The following is a 20,900-nucleotide window of genomic DNA, read 5'->3' as shown; positions in this document are numbered from 1 at the left end:
CATGTTTTTGGTGTCATTTGTATTTCTCCATAAGATTCATGGGAAACAGACATTTTATGTAACTCCAGCTGTTGTCAGAAATTAAAAATGAGAAGAAGAACATATGTTAATTGTAAACATTATGTTATTTACACCACTATGGCTTATTTATGCAATTGATTATTGAAATGAAGAAAAAATCTATAACCATAATATGAACATTATGTTATTGATATATTTTAATGTAAACAGTAGGGTAATTACAATGTAGGGCATACATTTTTGTAAAAATTTGATGGCTATTTGTTTAAAAATTCAATCTACTCAACAAGTGTTTGGATTAGGCAGTATGGACGATTGGTACATCTTCCCGTTGCGAAGCACGGGCACAGCAGCTAGTGCCGTTTATTCACTGATTGTAAATAAATTATAACGTAAAGATATAATTGAAAGTTGGTAGGAAGATTATTACTCTAAACAGGTCGCGAATTTGTTTTCAGATAACGTATTATCTCGTCACATTATGGTATTTGGTAAGTGACGTTTTAGTACAATTTTAAAGAAACGTGTCCAATTTCATTCAAAACGGTGATTTGGATTGTTTTGTCTAAAAATCTTTCAAAAAGTATAATCCGACGACTAAATAAAACAAATTAATACAAGGAATAGAATAGTTTTATCAACAGCAGAATATTAGTTTGGTTCTCTTTTGTGACAGTATTTGGGTTGGAAATTAAAGGACAATCGCGATCTCGCAACTAAGGGAAAGTGAACTGACCTGAGTGACCCGACACCCCAATACCTGTAATTGATTAGAAAGAAAAATCTAAGAAATTTCAGATTAAGCCCATTCGTAGAAAAGTGCGAGGGGATTAACGAGACCTTTAAAAGTTCCCAGTACTGACTGTTATGGGTTTGTTTATATTAAACAATCGGCCAAATACTTTGCACCAGGTGTCCACGTCACATTTTACAACATGCATTTCGTTCACCTTTCCCAGTAATAATTCGTGGTTCGTTCCTGATTTTTTAATAATAAGGCATATTGTGCTATTGTTCTAATACATACGAGAGATATTCAAAAAGGCAAGAAGGAGAAAAAAGTTTTGAGGTAATAACAAGCCTATATTTTTATCAGGAAAATGTTATCATCATGCCAAATTTCAGCCTAATCCCGATGTGCCCAATGAATTGTTCTTGAGTGATTGAACCCCAAACAAACACACAAACTTTCATTTGTAATATTAGTATAGTAGCACTGTACTTCAACGTATGAATCAGGCCGTAGCTTGAAATAAACGCTTAGGCCAGTTACATTTTTACCATCCAAATGTAATATTAATCCGCCAAACAGCGTTGATCAGTTATTAAACGGAGATAAATGGTACCAAAAGTCATTATCTTGCGAAGACTCCTTTTTTTACAAAAATCAGGTTAACAAAAATAAAGGACTTTGGCTTTGACTTTTTTCAGGTTATAATCCTAAGTCAAATTTGTATCTAATCGTATAATGAAACTGCTTGATGCGTAATTAATGTTCAAATGAATCAGTAATATTATTTTAACCTATGAATATACGATATACTGCACATAGTGAAAATTGTTTAGTCGAGGATACATTTACACATAAACATCATAATTGTTTAAATATTTAATTGGCCAACACGAATGTTGTGATTATTGTTTTGAAACTGCTACACATCCGATCCATGCATCCGATCATCAAGTTTAAGGTGTCGTTGGATAGGTCGTGACATGTAAATTTGCCATAAAACAAAACACATTTGAAATTCCATCAGGGCTCTGCCCCAGAGTGGCCTTCAGCCAATTGAAAGCGTCAATATACGTGATTCAATTTATTTCATATCACGGACGATTACTTGATATCAAACATTATAAATTACAAAATAAATGTAAAAATAAACGGTATCAGCATTCTGAAACATACTTTCTCCCATAAGCTTGTTAACATCCTATATCATGGGAAAGCGGTGATAGTAGGCCTATATATAGTTCAAAATCACAAAAGCTGAAATAACTGTTGGACCATAATTGTTACAGCAATGGGGTGTTGTAATATTTTTTTAAAACATCATTTGTTTATGTCTATAATCCATACCGGGTCTCTTCTAGTATTCGTGGTCTAATCACAGAATACCGATAATGGCGATAATTTCACCCAAATTACCTTTTGAATTCAAAAGAATACAATTTTCTTTGCGTCTTGCTTTCGCAATCACCATTATATGGCACAAGACTATCCCTGACTATCGCCGGTTTAAATTTATAAAATGCATGCTTTTCACGCGTATGTTGCGTGCGCACGTGGTGGTAGGTGCGCATATAAACTTATATATATATTTATACGCCTAATGAAAAAAAATTGTTTATTCACTGGCAATTAAGTAAAATAAATATTCTATTTTTGTTTTTGATATACGTTTTTATCATCTCATATTAATACGCGAGAGCTGTGTTTTGTGAACACTACTCCTCCCTTATTTGTGGACAAATTTCAACGTTTAAGGTGTTTAAGGATTCGGACCAATTCGTAGTTTTGCATTAAGGTTTTAGAATTTAAAAGTTCCTACCCTTAAGGGCGTGAGACCTTTTCAAAAGTCGGGTTTTCACCATGTTAATAATTGTATTACCTATCAATCTTTCTTCCGAAAATAAACTAAAATTTCCAGAAATGATATTTAAGAGTTAGGTACATTAACTTTCTCTAAATTAACTGAATCAAAGTACAATATATTTAATGCTACAGAATATAAATCCAACCGATTTACGACAAGAGTGCATGGTGGCGGGTTGTCAAGGTGGCACGTTGTCGCCTATGAGCGAGGTGGCGCGTTGACGGCACCGAACACTGAGCGTACACGTCAACCCGCCACCTCGTAAAAGAGTGGTGGCGGGTTGACGTGGTGGCACGTTGTCACCTACGTGCGAGGTGGCGGGTTGCCGACATCGAACATGGAGCTTCACGACAACCCGCCACCTCTGATAAAAACTGGTGTTGGCGGGTTGTCGTGGTGGCATGTTGTCGTGGTGGCTCATTGACTTGAGTGTGTACGACAACCCGCCACCTCGGAAAATTGTGTGGTGGTGGGTTGTCGTGGTGGCCTGTTGTCGAGGTGGCGGGTTGACCTGTACGTACCTAGGAGGATTAAACATTAAGGAGAGGGCACGAGAATAGGAATACACGTGTTGCGGTGAAGCCAGCTTTAGCAGAACACTAGAGGGGCACGCGGAGCCGTAGAGTGGCAAAAAGCCTCGGCTATAACATGGGAGAGATAGGGAAAAACGCGACGCGCGCTGTTTCGAATTAAAATTGCCGCTAAACTAAAACACCTGTGTTATTCACCGATGGCATTCTTAAACTAAATTAAATTTCCTATCGAACAGTGTCAATCATTCCTATAAAAAATATTATTTATTATTTATTATTGAAGATCAAAGTTGAAAGAATTGACCTGGACTTTGAACATATGATTACTTTAATTACGTTTTTGAAAAAAATATGATGTATCTACACAAATTAACAATTTATTCGTGTTCCTTAAGAGTTTCTCGAAATAAAAAATATATATTTACCTATAATTAAGAGTGGTATTTAGAAAAATAATTACAATAAAGTTTTATTTTTATTTTTCCAGTTTATAAAACAATCTTACTAATAATAGGTTAAAATGAAAATTTTAATTCGGGTGATGAAATACATTTTAAATTTGCATTTTTCATAGTTTTCTCGATTTGTTAATACAATTTTTTACTAGTTTTAAGTCATTTATGTGCTAGGCAGGTGATTTTAAATAGCCAAAGTTAAGAAAAAATGCAAAGCCGCTCTAACTTTTTTACACCAACAGCCGTTACAATTAAATTACAATCATAAAAAGTAAAACAATTTCTTGGCAATCAAATTCTTGATTTTTTTAAATATCATATTGAACTATATTTGATCTGTTTACCTAAAGAAACTTCGAGTAAAAAGTGTGAATGTTCAACAATCATCGCGTCTTCTGACCGCCAAAGTGCGTTATCATTCTTTTAAAGGATTAAAACTTATTTTATTTCTCTTTAAGAAAATGTTCAAATACACATAAGATTACAGTACTACTCATGATTTGAGTTTTAATTTATGAACAGTAAAATCCATTGGTGATATGGCGGGATTTGAACCCGGGACCCCATGAACCGGAGTCCCGCGCTCTGGTTAGAGTATTATAAATAATACACAATACAAGTATGGCAAAAAATAAAAACAAGGACAACGAATTCCAAAAAAATAAGTCATCCTTGTGTAAATTAATTACTCACCTTTGAACGTACTATTGGTTCATAAATATGACTTTCCTCTTAATAGGTTCCTAATATTACGGTTAGAATTTAACTTTTTAATTTTCGTAGGATGATGAAGTCTAATTTTTAAATAGTTAATTGATATTTCTGTTACCAAATCTTCCAGTAACGCATACAACGCAGTATGAGAGGGGGCGGGAGAGTAGCGCTGCCTCCCCCCTCCCCAGTACGCTGGCTTCAACGAAACTACAGCGTGTCCTCTCCTTAATGTTTAATCCTCCTAGGTACGTACACGTCAACCCACCACCTTGGTTTTTTTGTGGTGGCGGGTTGACGCCTCTGACCAAAACACCGAGGTGGCGGTTTGACGTGGTGGCGCATTGACAGCGACCCCTTCCACCATGAGACAGCCGGTGAGCCAGAGCCGATACTAAAAAGTCGATGTCTGTCATCCGGTAGAAAACAAGCTCGATACCGAATGCCTACCATATCGTTGTGAACCCAGCGCTATCCAACTTATTCTGGCCTATCTGGCAACTGGCAACACTGCAACTGACAACACTGTCAAACTCAACCAACAACCAACACTACTCGTAACACTGACAACGACAACTGGAATGGAACTGACAGTGACAAGACAACTAACAGCAACAGCCAACAGCTTTCCTTCGAGTCTGATTCTGTCTGATTCTTCTAATTCTAATAGTAGTAGTAGTAACTAGTAAGTAGAAGAGAGAACGAGAGAACCAAGGAACTCGAAATGTTGATGTCGTTCTATTGTGTGTCATAAAGTACACATCTTGAAGGTAAGTGAACAGTTTCATAGTTTTTAAAAAGTAAACATCAAAATAGCTTGAATAATTATTAATAATATCAGCCCATGTTATCCGAGAAAAATCAGTCTGTTAACATTAAGACCACTCCCAAGAAGTTCCTTATATTAGGCAAGGCCCCTGGTCGAAATAAAGGTTCATTTTTTAGTTGGGTGGATATCATTAGATATTATTAAATGAAGATTTACTAAGTATATATCTAGATTGTAGCCTAGATCTGTTATGTCTAGGGTCAAGCATATATGATTTATCCAAAACATTCAACAATTAAGCTAATTATTAAGCTTAACCTGAATAGGCTAGGGCTAAGTTATTAAACATAAGTTAGTAACCCAGGCCCAAGAGTGTCAGTCACAGTGTTCCTCAGGGATTGATTGTTGGCCCGTGGTTATTTTGTTCATTGAAGTGTGCTTAGGGTGACGCGTGGGTTGTAAATTTTTACTGTCACTCAACTTAGCCTACTATTAGCTCAAGCTAACTTGTGTAAGTTACACCTGTAGTTTTGATAAATAATTACCCATTATTGAACAATACACGCAGAACGTCTAGCCTATTAAGTTATGATGGCCTCTGAGTACTGTGTGATCATGCCGCAGATTTTGAAGATGGTGATCCAGAAACGTGCTGTAAGACTTAAGTTTAAGTTATTTAACCCTAGCAGTGGCCAAGGTTAGAAGTGGGGAATGGCAAACCCATTTTGGCGATTTTGCAGACTTTTTTTTAGAAAATTTGTAAAAATTCAACTGTAAAAGTCAACCTAAACTTAAGTTTAGCTAACCTTAATTAACTTAAGTTAAGTTAATTTAATGTGTATGTTCATTTTGTTCGGAAATAACTTAACTTAATAATGATTTAGACAATGTATTTTTGGTAGGCCTAATTATTTACCGTATTAACATTGGGATATGATGTAATTTTGATAGCCTATGTCTACTTACAGTATTTTTAACGCTGAATCCAAAAATGCAATCAGTTTTGGTCGGAGAGATTCCTAAGTTAAGTTGCCGTACAGTGAAATAATTAATATTAAGCTTCAGTTTTGTAGATTTATTAACATAGCCTATTTGTGGTATGGACGAGTCCAAGTTCTAGTGGCGACTAACACTAAAAGGGGTGGAAGGTTTGTGGAGTGGAAACAGCTGTCAGTTGTTTACATTCTATATACATTCAATACTAAACAGACAAAACCACACACAACGCAAAATCAGAGTTACAATATGCAATAACTAGATTTTTCAAAGAAAATAGACTTTGGTGCTGTTTAAAAAATACAATAAATCAACTACTTACAATACATAAACTATTAATCACATGAACTTAAAATATAAAACAAAATAGAATTTATTCACGTAGTAATAGAAGCTAGGCCACTGCCGACATGATCATCGTCCTCATTCCAATCCTCAACCATTGGCTAATGCCTCAACGTCTGTTAATGAACGTGCCATAGTGCATAATCCCATAGTACATAATCCTATTGTGTCTAAAAGTGAAAACGTGCCACAGTGCATAATCTAATGTATCCGCAACTAATAAATGATGTTACATAATCTAATCTAATCTAACCTAAACCAACCCAACCCAACCTTAATATTAATGTTTAAATCACAGTTTATGTCAGAAAAGGCATGTGAGGAAGATAGGTTGGACTTTATGCGGATTCGTGACTATATTAAGTCCTTTGAAGTGAGGTTAGATTAGGTAAGGTAAAGGTTAGGTTATAATGAACCGACTCATTAATTTATGCAACTTCCAGACTGTTTTTGCACAATTAAATAGTGGGTTCACCCACTATTTCAATTGGAGTGAGGACTGAGCACACTATACAAGAACTATACAAGAATCTTTAATGGCATCCCTGCTTATACTATTGGCTACCGGAAGCACCGGCCAATAACTACATTTTTATAGGTACTTACAATTGGAGTCAAAATTTACTTGTTCATTAATCAGCTTATTTATATTTTTACATTTTTCCTTGTAAATATACCATTCTTCCCAAGCATTCATTAGGTAGTGTATAATCCTTTCTTACAATTCTTCAAAATACATAGAGATTATTCTCCATTTTTCCTATTGAGTATCCATTTTGTAATAGGTGTTGTGCGACATTTGATCTTTCCGGTTTGTTGTTCCCCCATGCAGATATGTGGTTTATGAAGCGTGACAAAGTTCAGAGTCTGTCCAATGTAGGAGTTATCACAATTGTTACAATTGGTTTAATTATTTTAAATTAATTAATTAAAATTTAATTTTAATTTTTGGTCTCACAAACACTATTTTTCAGACTAAAAATGTTTAATATCTCTATAGGCTAACTTAACTAATATTTACCAGAGGAGTCTATCTTTATTAAAAGGCAAATACCGTATCTTAAACTAAAGTAGGCCTAGGCCTTATAAACTATAAAATATATTGTTGTGTCGTATAAAAAGCAAAAGCACAAAAGAAATATGTCAATAAATGTCCGAAGTCAATATTGTGCTAGTGGGAAATTAAAGGTCTTGGGAGACCAGCAACGGTCTGCGGTAACGGTGGGCGAAACACACACAGTATCTAGGTTATGTAGCGCTAGAAACGCACTTGCAATAACTCCGGTCCTTTCCACAAGGTTGCACCACACTGAGTGATTGATTTTAGCGGGACCTGGCTGGAAACAGTTTACCTGGCCGACCTGGGCACGTGTTCGCGGCCACTCCTTGGTGACCGGATAGCACCTCAACCTCAACCTGTTAAGCTACTCTCTAGGCCTAAACATTTTTGACTGATCCGCCTATTTAAATAGGTACCGAAGTTAAAAAAAGATAGGCTATGTTTTAAATGTGGCCTATAATAATTTGTGTAAATTTTGACGCCATCAATCCCTCTTGGGTTCAACTTAAAAGATGAAGTTATAAAAGAGGTAGCCCTGGTAGCCTAACGGGGGTTTTGCAGTGTTGTCTTATTATAATTGGCCTGATTGTCTTATTGAAAGCTTTGTAAGGTAGGGTTACATCAGGTTATTGAACTAATGTCTTTCTAGGCCTAACCACAGAAAACGTACTACTATAACCCAGAATGCCAACCGCATGGTAAAAAGCATTAAGCGGTTTGAGAGAGCTTTGCCTGTCAATCCGTAGGCAGCGCCACCAGCGTTGCTATGCTATTGCATGGCGCTGCCTACGGATTGACAGGCAAAGCTCTCTGAAACCGCTTAATGCTTTTTACCATGTGGTTGGCATTCTGGGTTATAGTAGTACGTTTTCTGTGGCCTAACTTAGGCCTCCCGGTACCAAAGTAAGTTAACTTAGACTCCTGAATAAGTTGAACAAAGTTGATTTCCAAAATGACTGAATTTCTTTTAAACTATTGTTTAAAGCTAGGCTTAGTGTCTTTTTTAAGCGTTTTTACAAAGCAACAAGGGATGCAAAACCTGAAACCTTAAAAAAAAAAAACTTGACCTCTTTGCTTTCAGTAGCCTAAAATATTGGCTCTAATCCCTACTTTAGCCATTGTAAACTCATTCTTACAATCATTCTTTTTTTCAGAATGTCGCATAAGAATGCTGCTAGCAGTGGAAATGAAGATATGTTTACAATAATCATTGAAACTTTAACTGGGACAACATTTGAGGTGAAAGTTTCTCCACAAGATACTGTAAAATCTATCAAAACAAAGATTCAAAGAGTTGAAGGTAAAGTTTTCTATATTAACTAAGGCTAGTACAATAGCCTAACTTAATTTACTTAAATTGATTCCACTTTTAATAATTATGATAACTTAGGCTATGGTTTTGTGTGTTGCCTACACAAAGGCTAAAGGTTAACTAGGTTACTATTTTACCAATAGATTATGCCATTAACTATCTAAAATGGATATAAGTTAAGATTACTAAAACTTATGATCCGATGTAAGTTAGCCTAAAATAATGTCTAAAATTTCACTTTGTGTATTAAATTACTAAACCGCTTTTATGAGGTATTTAAATTGTTGTTGGAGCAGTAAGTAGTGATGAATCAAAGCCTTTGCTTCCCATCTAAATTGATTGTAGGCTCGATCATGGTAGCAAGTTTAACAAATTGAGATCAAGAGTTTATTATTTATAATTTTCTCTTTTTTTCTCTTAAATTCTAGCGTCCAGTTATTTGATAAATTACGTAAAAAAGATTGTCTTGTAGTCTGTATAGGCAAAACAATTAGGTCTACTTTGTTACCTATATTTAATGCAAAAAAAGTTAAATAAGTTTACATTTTTTAGCGAATTTCCCATATAGGGAATAAGCTATTACCGTAGTACTCATGGTAAGACCTGGACCCGGGATCGATTTTTTTTCGTTTTGAGGTCCCTAGAGCCCAAAAATAGCATCCGTTCAAATTCATATATATATTTATATATTTATATGTTTATATATTTATATACCGTATATTTATATATGTGTCCGTTATCGCGATAACTCAAGCAAAAATGATCCGATTTTGATGAAATTTGGTACAAACATGTAAACCTACGTTTATTCGAACGAGTTCGCGAACCAGCATGATCGGACCATGGGAACGGGGGTTTATGGGGTAAAAATGGGTTTTTCCCATTTTTGACCCAGAAAACTTAAATTTTTGCAATTTATTTCCAAAATATTTTGTAGAGCTTAAAAAAACAAATAATTTAGTCCTATACTATTGAAGCATTATAATGCGCCTAATGGTTACGGAGAAAATTCAAAAAAATTGTAAATTTAAAATTCCTATGTTATTCTTATGGAGGATAAGTAAACTGTTGTAGTTTGCTTATTTATTAACATATTTTGCCCAAATTTGGAAAATTTTTATTTCTTACTAACTATTAACATTTTACATAAAAAAACACTTTAACCCTCCCTGTTGCAGCAAACCTAAGTATGTGTTAAACTGATTTGATTTAAATAGGGAATAAATGTGATATTTTTAAGGAGACATTTTAGTGTAAATCCAATCAGGCAAATGGAAATTCGCTTAGTCTGCAGGTTTGCTGCGGCGGGGGTATTACAATATTTCATGTGGTAACATAGGTATTCCAGTTTCCCACCAGCATCTGTTGTATAATTCCCGAGAGTTGGAAGACACAGCATGTATCACAGAGCCAAGCGTAGGACTGTGCGAAGGGTCTACTGTAAAGTTGGTGCTGTCCATGCGCGGCGGACCAATCAGTCTTGTACATCAGCCTATGCCACTGAACCGGACCATTCTTCGGAGCCTAGTGAAGTTTAGCCGGTAGGTACCAGTCTATAGTTAATTTGGAATAGGCCTAGTTTTAATTCTTTTTATTAAAATCGGTCTACTAACACAATGTATCTCACAATGTATTTTAAGAGCTTGTATCGTTGTTTTTTGACATCTATTTAACACATACCTAAGTCATAAGGACATTCTCAATATTCTAGAGCAGCAAAATTAGATTCACTTTCTACTCTTTTAGTTTACTGTTTTTCTGCATTGTAGGGTTGACGCACATTGATGTTAGAATGATTTTTTAATTTCTGCCTTGGAGTTATAAAGAGTAAATTCATAGTGGAGCAGCAAGGCAAGAGTGTAGCAAAGACTAAAGAGATTAATGGATGAGATGAGAGTTTTAACCACCAATAGTTGTGAAGCTTCACATGCACGTAGTAGAGCGGTGACGGTAGTGAGGCAAGAGGCTGGATTACTGCAATATTTTTGAATAGGTATACATTTATTCTAACCATTTAATGGTGAACAAAACTAAAATATCCTACAGCAAAGTAGTCATTCACTATAACTGCTTATTGTTTAAATGGCATAACTTCTAATTATTAACTTCTAATTATTTCTTTTTATTGCATATTTAAAAGATGTAAGTAATGGGAGACTGTACCTTTTTGACAATGAATTATAACTTACCTTTTAATTGTAAATAGAACTAAATCCTGGTCCCAAATAACTTGGGACAGTGTTCATAAACTGACTGAATAGTCACCGATTTTAAGCTAAGCAAGCAGACTTTTAGGCCAGCCTATTTTAAATAATTATCAAGGCTGACTGAATCATCTTCGTTACCACTATCTATTTCTTTAAAATATTTAATTATATTTTAATGCTATGTTAACATTTTCAACATGACAAACCCTATTGCATTGTAAAATGTTTAAAAGACAATAAAGAATCACTTTCTTAAGTAAAACTACATTTTCAACCACGTATGTTGTCGGTCTTACCAACTTAGGCTCGACCCTCGACCGAACACTTGAGGTTAACAAATAAGGACAGGAATATCCTAGCGGAGAGGGTACGTTTCGGCGCCAGCTACACTTTAGCCTTGCCGATCCCTATGTTTGTACCCTTAGGAGTTGTATCAAGTTCATTAAACAGCATTCAGCTTTGTTCATGGTAGGTTAACTTTTGAAATCACTAGTTTGATAATGATATTTCAGAGAGGACGCCTTGGAAGACCTCCCGCCAGGTTGTAGGATGGCCATCTTGGTGTTACGAGTGGGTGATCAGTTGAACCTGTTACACGTGGTAGAGGATGACGAAGACTCAGACTCTGCAAGCTTCTCTAGGGATACGTCCATCGAGTAAGTTACACTTCAGTCAAAAGTATAATTTAACTTTGTATAAGATTTTTTAAAGTTACAGTTACAGTTACAGTTTTTTATACAGTTGAACTTCTCATTGCCGGCCACCACAGAACCGAGCCCCTGGCCGGATAAACCAACCTATTGTAAAAAATGATAATTTATACCGGTACCTGAATTATCTGTAATCAATAAATAGCGTTGTCAAAAGTAAGTCTCTTGGATACCCATGGTTTGTTGAACCAGTAAAAGGTATGTATCAGTAGGGTAAAAAGGTTTTAAGTAATCAACTTTAAGATAATATTATGAAATCAGATAGGTCTAAACTTTCAGTAACTTATATTATTATGGTTACCTACTTTAAATCAAGATAAAGTTAAGAATTATTCACCATAGGCCTATATTGGACTTAAAGATTGTTATGTCTTTAAATAGTCCCTAATTATCTTATTAACTTTCTTTTCTTGTCCATTGTTAACCAAATGTTTAGATGATAAACAAACCTACTAGATCAACTGAGTAGTGCTATTGGAGTCATGGAGACTAATGCTTGCCTGGGATATTCATTTGGAAACTGGCTTTACTTCACTTAGTTCTTGTTTACATCAATCAGTACTATCCTACAGAAGTTATCCTGATATTCTCCTAAGCATTAGCACAGTTTGATGAATTTTAAGTCATTTTGGCATTACAAATAGACAAAAACCGGAGATAAAACTATGAATTCTGTAGCCGAAGTTTTCTAATTAAAATAACCATTGATCAAAATTTAGACCTAATCTTTAATATTATTGCTCAACTATATCTAAAATATATAAAATGAAATCCTCCTTTAAAATCCATCCAACTCGTAAAAAATTACTGAAAGAAAAATATTTCCAGTGAGGATTAGTTAGTTTAGTTTATTTGTGTGAGGATAAAGTAATTTTACCTGTAACTGTTGCAAACGCCATCTCAAAAGTATAATGAAGTAGAACATGTGATTAGACAGTAGTTATTGGTAATCCGGAACCTTATTTTGTTAGTTTGCTGGAAGGTGATCTCTCAAAAAACCTGGAAGAAAATTCTGTTACAATGGAAAAGGTCTGTGATTTAAAAGAAAGAATGGAAAAACTTTCTTTACAACGTAAAAATAAGAAGGTATGCCAACTTTATTTCAATCACCGTAGTTATTTTGTAGTTTACATGCAAATAAAATTTCCTCGAAAGTGAAACATTAGTTGAAAATTAAATATTGTTAACCTTTTCACAGTCTTTTACCTATTCTGAGGCTTTGATTAATGGTTTTGTAGCTACAGTCTGGTTCTCAAATCAGAAATATATTTTTCCTACAGTCACCCGACAAAGTTCGCTTCCTTGTACTGTTTATAGTACAGAAAGCTGCTAATTGCTGCATATTTATACTTTGCCGTATGATTTATACTTTGTCAAACGGTTTATACTTTGCCGCACATCAGGATTCCAACGAAACAACACAAAACAGCGTGGTTCTATTATGCACGTAATCTGTGTACGCTTGGAAATAGGTTGGCAACACTTAGAGATAATAATACTATGAGCAGCTGATTGACTATTATAACTACGATTTAACCTGTCATTTCGTGTTTATAGTTTCGTTATTTCTGAACTTTCTGGACTTTTCTTTTAAAGGTTTTTAAAACATTCCTACGATCTTAATAAACAAGAAAATACCTTTAAAGCATTTTTTTTAGGCGCGGAAACCACTTCAAATTACAAAAACATACGGAACTATATTCTCTAAACGCGGAGCACATTTCTTGCCGAGGAAAAATAGCGGAGTGATACGGACCGGGTACTACTTTCTCTAGGGCACCTATTTGTGTTGCCAGCTGAACCTAAAAACGTGTTGTATAGTGTTTGAAAGACTAATTATTTATATGCTTTATAGTGACTGTAGGAAAAATATAATGTGTAACACGAGTGCAAAAGGCCTTTGCCGCACTTGAGATCATTCCTAACATTGCTCTTGTGTGCACCAAAGTGCCACTTTGCCCACTAGTTACACAAATAACTATTGTATGGTTTGTTTCAAGAACAATAAACTTATTTCAATGCACGAAAAGATTTTTCACCATATTCATTAAAGTAGGAAATCCGTATGTGATTTTTCATACGGACATGTGTCACATTATTCGAGGTTGTCCTGATTTTTTGGAGGATGTTAATGTTTTAACTAAAAATCTGACAACTCAGAATAAGGTATGAAGAAAGCTAAAATTAATGAATTTACTTAGAATAGGCTAGAACAGATTTTTTTTAGTTAATAGATTATAATGTTCTTTGAGCTTCTTCTGCAACAATTAATTCCTTTCAGCATTACTTTGTAGTCAGATTTTATTTCTTGTTGATTTCAGTTTTCACTAGTCATTGAATTAGTTTGTTTACATTTCTAGTTTTTGTGATTTTTGCCGTGTTAAAAATTAATAAAATTTATTTTCTGATTATCTGCTTGGCAATTTAATGTTTAATGACTTAAAATAATATAATTTTCTCTTTACAATTTTCTTTGTTGAAAAACATCGTTAACATTTATAATTTATGTTATTTTACATTATTGTCTAATGATTATAGAAATAAACCAATTTTCTTTGTAGACTATAAAAAATGTTCTGTAACAGTTAGAATACGATAATTATTTTATTTATATTCTTAAAAATTGATTTTTCCACTATAAATTCTCGTTTCAATATTTTTTTGTTTATTCCATTGTGGTTGATCTCAAAGAATATTTTATACCAATATTTCCACAATTAATTAATGTGCCATTTACTTTTGTATTATTTCTTGATCCTTATTCTATAAAATAATTTATTATTGGCCTATCCAGCTTTTCATTACGAGTGTGTTAGAGGGTTGTTGACCAAATAAAAAAAAAACTAATGTAGGGTAGAGCTTTTGTCAATCAATTTTTGACAGTTGAGATTCATGTTTCATTGATTTTAGCCAAAAGAGGTTACTCTATACAATGTTACTTTAAATGTAGGCTAATTACCCAAAATGTATCCTGTACAGTACAATCTAACATGTTCATAAAAGACACAGAGATAAATAGTATGCAAGCTTCTAAATTTTTATTGGATTTCATGCAATATTCATTCATTGTAAACTAGATTGTCACATGTCGCATGTATGATTAAAGTCAATCAATTAACATTTAAAATATAAAAATGTTTCCCTCAAATGATATCCTGAGGCTTTCTGTTACTGGGTAGAGCCAGTTGTTAGGACAATAGAAAATCGCCATTAGGATTTAATAATAGCTGTTTTGGTGTAGGCCTACTTCTACCTAATGCTCCAAATTATTTGTAATCTTGGGATATAACACAGTTGTCAATAGATAACATATTATTTTGATGTAATCCATAATGTTTCCAATTCCTAATGCAGGACTAAAAAATTCAATAGCAATAATCATTAGCTAATTTAGTGGGCTATTCTAACCGCAATGTAACTAGTGCTTGTCAGTGGGATAAGATTAACTTAAGTGTGAAAATAAGTACAAAGTAGTAGCTTTTACAACAAATTGGCAGTTTTTACTGTAGCTTACATAAACATAGATTGTTTATGAGCGAGGATAAATCATTTGAATTTTCAACCGTTTAATATTTGTCATTCCATTTCAGTCTGAATCAAAATGTGAAGAAGCCAGCTCAAAATTGAGTATTGAAGAGAGGCCATCAAATCCTGGAAGCTCATTAAGACTGCCTTCTATTAGCCACCAAGTCCAAGGCGAGATACTGAAGTCCAGGAGTGAATTTTCTCAAGTTCCTATTTTGCCAGATATAATACCTCAGAACAGTCCTGCAGAGCTGGAGGAAGTTGTCGCTATTGACAGTGCCACAGCTTCCAGTCAGATTTGTGACTCGTTGAGGCCAAACTCTTGCCCCAGCGCTGTCACCGAGAGTCAGTTTTATGATGTTTTTGGAGAAGACGGATGCCAAGATAATGTTCAGATTGCTCAGCCTCACTTTAGGTGAGTTCTAGTAGGATTATTTTTGTATTAACTATTCTTCAGCAATGCTGTAACTGTAATGCAAAAATATAAATACGTTGAAAAAGTAGTAATTTTTTGCTGTCGTAACAGTTTATTAAGTACTGCGTGATTATAATTTCACTTACATTAAATTAAATGATTCCACGGTTGATAATTGATAATCCAAAACAATTCGGGATGGAGGGTGTTTGGAAAACTGATTCTTTTCGGATAACAAGTCATTGACTTGATAAACGAGATGCAATATTATACTTTTGATTTATAACATTTCAATTTTTACATGTTAGGCCTACATGTAGTTTTTTCTGATTTTGATTTGTCTTCTGTGATTTTAGCAACATTCGTGATCATATCTTGCGGTCTCGACGACACTAGTAATCATCTCTCGCAATTGAGGAACAGCTGTTAGCAGCGGTTAATTGTTGAACTTTATGCATTTCAGTTAATCAATGTCTTGGATGACTGGGATCTAGATAGTTTATGCTCTGCTGTATTTAGTACAGTAGACTCCCTTTAGTTCGGCTACCACGGGACCGGACCGCTGGCTGGGCTACAAAACAGCTGGACTAACCGGTAGTAGAACCTCAATTACCGGGGTAATGGGGGGGAGACCACGGATAACTGAAAACCACGGTTAATCCAACATGGCATAAACATATATTACGTAGCCATAAAACACATAATACTGTATAAATTGGATGTTAATGTGATAATTAATTTGCATTTTACATAATCAAAATACAAATAATAGTATTGCGCAATCGTGATATGTTAAGTCATTAACCTTGGTTCAGTAATAAAAACTGTAAAGTTTAATATCATGCTTACTTAAGAAAAACAAAAACTACACAACACTGTACATACAGCAATAAATCACGTAAAGAACAGAACAATAGAAAGTCTAGTACTGCAAGCTACTGCTACCATAGTCAGCATAGGCTACTACTACATGTTGTTTTCAGAACATAAGAATGTCAATAAAAGCATTAGATAACTCATAAAACAGCATAAAATCATAGTACTTAGTCTTAAAGATAATAACGACAGTCGTAAAATAGGAAAAAGATAACAATGGATGATGTAAAACACCACTTATTCTTTCTTCTTTGTTCTTCTATTCATTCTTTTGGTTTCTCTTCATCCAGCATTCACATTCAGCAAGTGTTGCCATTGCCATGGTTACTAATCACCCAATCACAAACTGTTGTGAGATAGCAAGCGCACAGCAGACAGTTGTGTATAGAACAGATAATTGTCAGAGCAAGCAGATAGCTTGACCTTGAAGCTAATGATGGCTATTTCTTTGTTTTGCTTTAATTTATTTTTGTCAAATAAACCGCGGTGTTTCAAAAACAATAATGGGGGAACTTGCCACATAAATAAATGGTCCGAAATATTTAATTATACACTGCATTTAAACATATTAGACTATAAAATGTTCTTGGTATTTTTGAGGTTATGTAACATAGTTTTACATAGGTAATATGCAACAATCACCCATAGAAGCACCCGTCAACCAAACTGACATGAATTGTTTACTTCTATGACCGGGAACTAAACATTCAAGTTGAATCCTGTCGAAGGTCTTTCCCCCGTGACGATATGACTTGTCCCCCTGAGACCAGGCCGGACCATCCGGCGGCCGATCCAACCGAAGCCGAACTAGAGGGAGCTATGTATTAGCAAAGGGAAAAAATACTTTCCTCTTTAAATGAAAGATGTTTTAAACCAACTGTTGATTTCAGGTGTATCAGTGCCTGTGCATCTAAACTCCGCCACGAGTGGGGCGTCAACTATTCAGAGATATCAGGATTGAACATCCTTCCACCTATGACTGGTGTTTCTGAAATTTTAAACAATAACAGGAAAGTATCCAACATCGAACCAAGAAGGTCACAAACAACAACAGTTCCTTACATAGAAAACTTGAATGTCCACCACAAAAACCTGACCAGTACAAAGTTGACAAAGAAAACACAATATTGCTTTAGGAAAAGTGAAGGGTCATCTATTTTAAGAAGAAATATCAATGGTGCAGAAGAATCTCCATCAAGTTCTTTTGTTCAGGATAGTTTTACTCTCGATTCAGAATTTTTATCTTCGAGAAGTTTTGAACTCCTGCCAAAGATACCGAATGTTTCACCCCCTCCTGTGAAGGCTGTAACAGAACCATTAGCAAGTGAGTTGCCAGTTGGGACTGCTACGAGGATTTCCATTGACCAATCCTTGAGAGGAAAAGTGGATTTTGATAAGAAAAGCCGGATCAGATGCGCTGAATGCAAGAAGAGGCTTACCCTTGCCAACATGTTTGAGTGTAGATGTGGCTTCACATTCTGCTCTTTTCATAGGTAAGTTCCTATGTTTAATTTTTTTTATCATGATAACAAAATGTTTGTTTTGTAAAAGGATGACCATACAGTATTTGACTTTGCTACTGTACAACTGTAACTATCCGAATTAATTTAGACCGCACTACATTCGCATATTAAAAAATTTGATTCGGATAGTTGGATTTTTACCAGAATTTAGGGAATTTTTTAAGCTTTTGTAAAGATTTTGCTTTTGAAAAATGTCGCAATTGTGGAGGATGATGGTGACGTTTTTGTGACCATAGGAGACAATGATGATTTTTTGTGACTGTGGGAGATGGCAATGATGTCTACACGACTGCTAAAAGATTTTGTTGCTGAATTCCAGTGGGATTGAAAAGTAGGCGCTTCTGATATACATGTGATCGTTTAACTTTATTTATTATACCAAGATAACATATTATGATGTTTTAGAATTTATTTAGTTTTTTTAAAATCTACATTATTTAACTCAATTTTTATTGCATTCCAGGTATTCAGAAACACACCACTGCACTTATGACTTCAAGAAAGAAAGCAGAAAGGTGTTAGAACAAGCCAACCCGTTGGTTGTTGCACCTAAACTACCCAAAATATAACTTTTTACCACTTCAACCAACTTACAATGAATTCTTAAAATTCTAATAAATATTTTTGAAGCTATTTTTAGACTACTCATTATTTGTTAGGTAACTATTTGTTTGACTCTTACATATTTAGCATGTAATGTAGGGTGTACACAATAAAATGTCTATATTGTTTTAAATTGTGTATTTTTATCTTTGGAGTATTTGCCCAACTTGGGAAGTCGTTCTGACTTTCTATATATATTAGTACCGGCTTGCGGTATATTAATAATATATCAAAATTTTGATTTATTGGCGTAAAATGACAATTATAGTAAAAATTGAGGCTCACCAGTGATAAGTTTTTAAAAAATGTCTCAAATTAATTCTGAAATTTTGGTTGATTTGTTGCTAACAATAACAAGAGGCCCCCAGCATCCTTCCTATTAATATTTCCTCACTCTACTTTTGGATGTTATTTTAACACTAGTGATGTCCAAAAATTTGGATTCTGGATATTATTATTTATTTTTAAAACTGAGTTTATTATTATAAACTTTGCCTATTAGACACAGTAACAAAAAACTTAAATTTATGATATAAATAATACTAGGTGAAACCCGTTGAAATCGACGGATACTTTCAAGGCTTACGCTAATTCATCTAACTGCGATAAATTGAGTGAAATTATACAAATTTAGAGCATTTAGCATTGTTTAAAGAGTAATAAGTGTAAAAACAATAATGATATTTATTGCGTTAGTTACCAAATATGGTTGATCATTCAACGAATAAGATATTTCCCATACTTTGGAAGAACCTTTAAATAGAATTAAAACCGTATTGGTGGATCTTTTTTATTAGTTAAAAACTTCCCAGATTTCATCAGTGTAATAAAGATTAATCTATGATTTTATTTGAGAGAAAATATCTGCTTGTTGAGGAGACACGTTCTAACTTGAAAGGGAGGTCCATCCGTCACAGTGTAAGTTTGATTTTTCCTTCGTCACGTCGCATCAGTTCATATCGTAATTCTGTGCCAATGAATTACCCTCTAGTATAGTTTTGAGAAATCAGTTGTGTGGGGTTAATGTTAAAGCTAAAAGACACTTCTGCACTTGCATTATTTTTGTATTGTATTACACAATCGAAGATTTTTCCAATGATTGAAAACATGTATGACAATAATCTCACGAACCTCTGATGATCAGTCTAGAATAATATGATAAAATATAGCCAAAAGTTGTGAAAAAGGCAGACACAAACCCGTACAATAGATATAAGATAGTTCAGTAAGAAATAATTTTTGTTTAATAAGAGTTACTGTGATAAAAGGATTTTCCACTGATTTCGTAATGGAACGTTATATTGCAAAATATGACATGATACAGAAGAAAATCAATTTTAAAATCAGAAAATAACATTGCAAATACTTCTTTTGGACAATTCAGTAACTCCCAATAAATGTGTGTTGTTTAAAACACAATTCAAAAATTAACAGCTGTTTCATTAAAAAGTATTATCCACATGGACAAAATGTAAACAAATCTGTTGAGGGATCTTTAAGGGCTTCTGGGGCAGAGCCCTAACGGGATTCACTTAGTTTTTCTTTTCGTAACTCATCTAGAGACCAAGACCTTTCTTTGGACACCACTACCAAGTTTCTACGCCCAGTCGTTCTCTCAAATTAATGGAGACAAAGATTCCAATTAAATATTTAGATTCCCCATGTTAATCTTAAGGGAGAAAATCCAACTTTGATGGAAGATCCTGCCCAAACTAATAAAGATTTCAAAAAACAAAAAAGACTTTGCAAAACTACAGATCAGGGCCATTCATTTGACACTTTAATCATCAAAATCGGTCCAAAAATGAGGGAGGAGTTCTGTTTACAAAAATTGGCTTAGCGTATTATATATATAGATGTAACTTAAATTAATAACGTTGTCCATATAAATGGTTTTGAATGATTTTACATGATCCTTTTAACACTTTTATGACTATTTCACTTTTTAATTTTGATGGAAGATTATTATTTTTTTAATTCGTCAAACAATTTTGAAATAGTCCCCCTTGCACCAATAATTATGCCAATTACTGATATAGAATTTGGATTATATTTGATTTGTTGATGTTTCAAACCTTATAGTTGTATTCCACTTTTAGATTTTGTATCATATATTAAAATGTCCAATCATCTGTTTGATCCACCATCTCCAATGCAATGTACTTCTTCTACTACTTGCCAGCCTTTTTTCGTAGTTATTCTGCGATCATTGCTCTTACAGAATGGTGTCTTGCATTACGCAGTA

At 34.2% G+C, this 20,900-nt stretch overlaps 1 protein-coding gene across 1 annotated transcript; it reads left to right on the top strand.

The window, feature by feature from the left end:
- The first annotated feature begins 4,949 nt into the window (after nt 1–4,949).
- On the top strand, nt 4,950–18,788 carry LOC128989743 (uncharacterized). Its single transcript, XM_054411775.1, has 8 exons — nt 4,950–5,084; nt 8,639–8,784; nt 10,136–10,337; nt 11,516–11,659; nt 12,685–12,799; nt 15,304–15,653; nt 17,420–18,022; nt 18,516–18,788. Exons 2-8 carry the CDS (start codon nt 8,640–8,642, stop codon nt 18,619–18,621), a joined length of 1,665 nt encoding a protein of 554 aa, XP_054267750.1. The 5' UTR covers nt 4,950–5,084; nt 8,639; the 3' UTR covers nt 18,622–18,788.
- The last annotated feature ends 2,112 nt before the right edge of the window (nt 18,789–20,900 follow it).

The sequence above is a fragment of the Macrosteles quadrilineatus genome, unplaced genomic scaffold (genome assembly GCF_028750875.1).
Source record: "Macrosteles quadrilineatus isolate MER2022 unplaced genomic scaffold, UCM_ALF_1.0 Scaffold_3__2_contigs__length_128488019, whole genome shotgun sequence".
Classification (NCBI taxonomy): domain Eukaryota; kingdom Metazoa; phylum Arthropoda; class Insecta; order Hemiptera; family Cicadellidae; genus Macrosteles; species Macrosteles quadrilineatus.
Note: the sequence above shows the minus strand (reverse complement) of the source record. Positions and strands in the feature narration are given on the sequence as shown.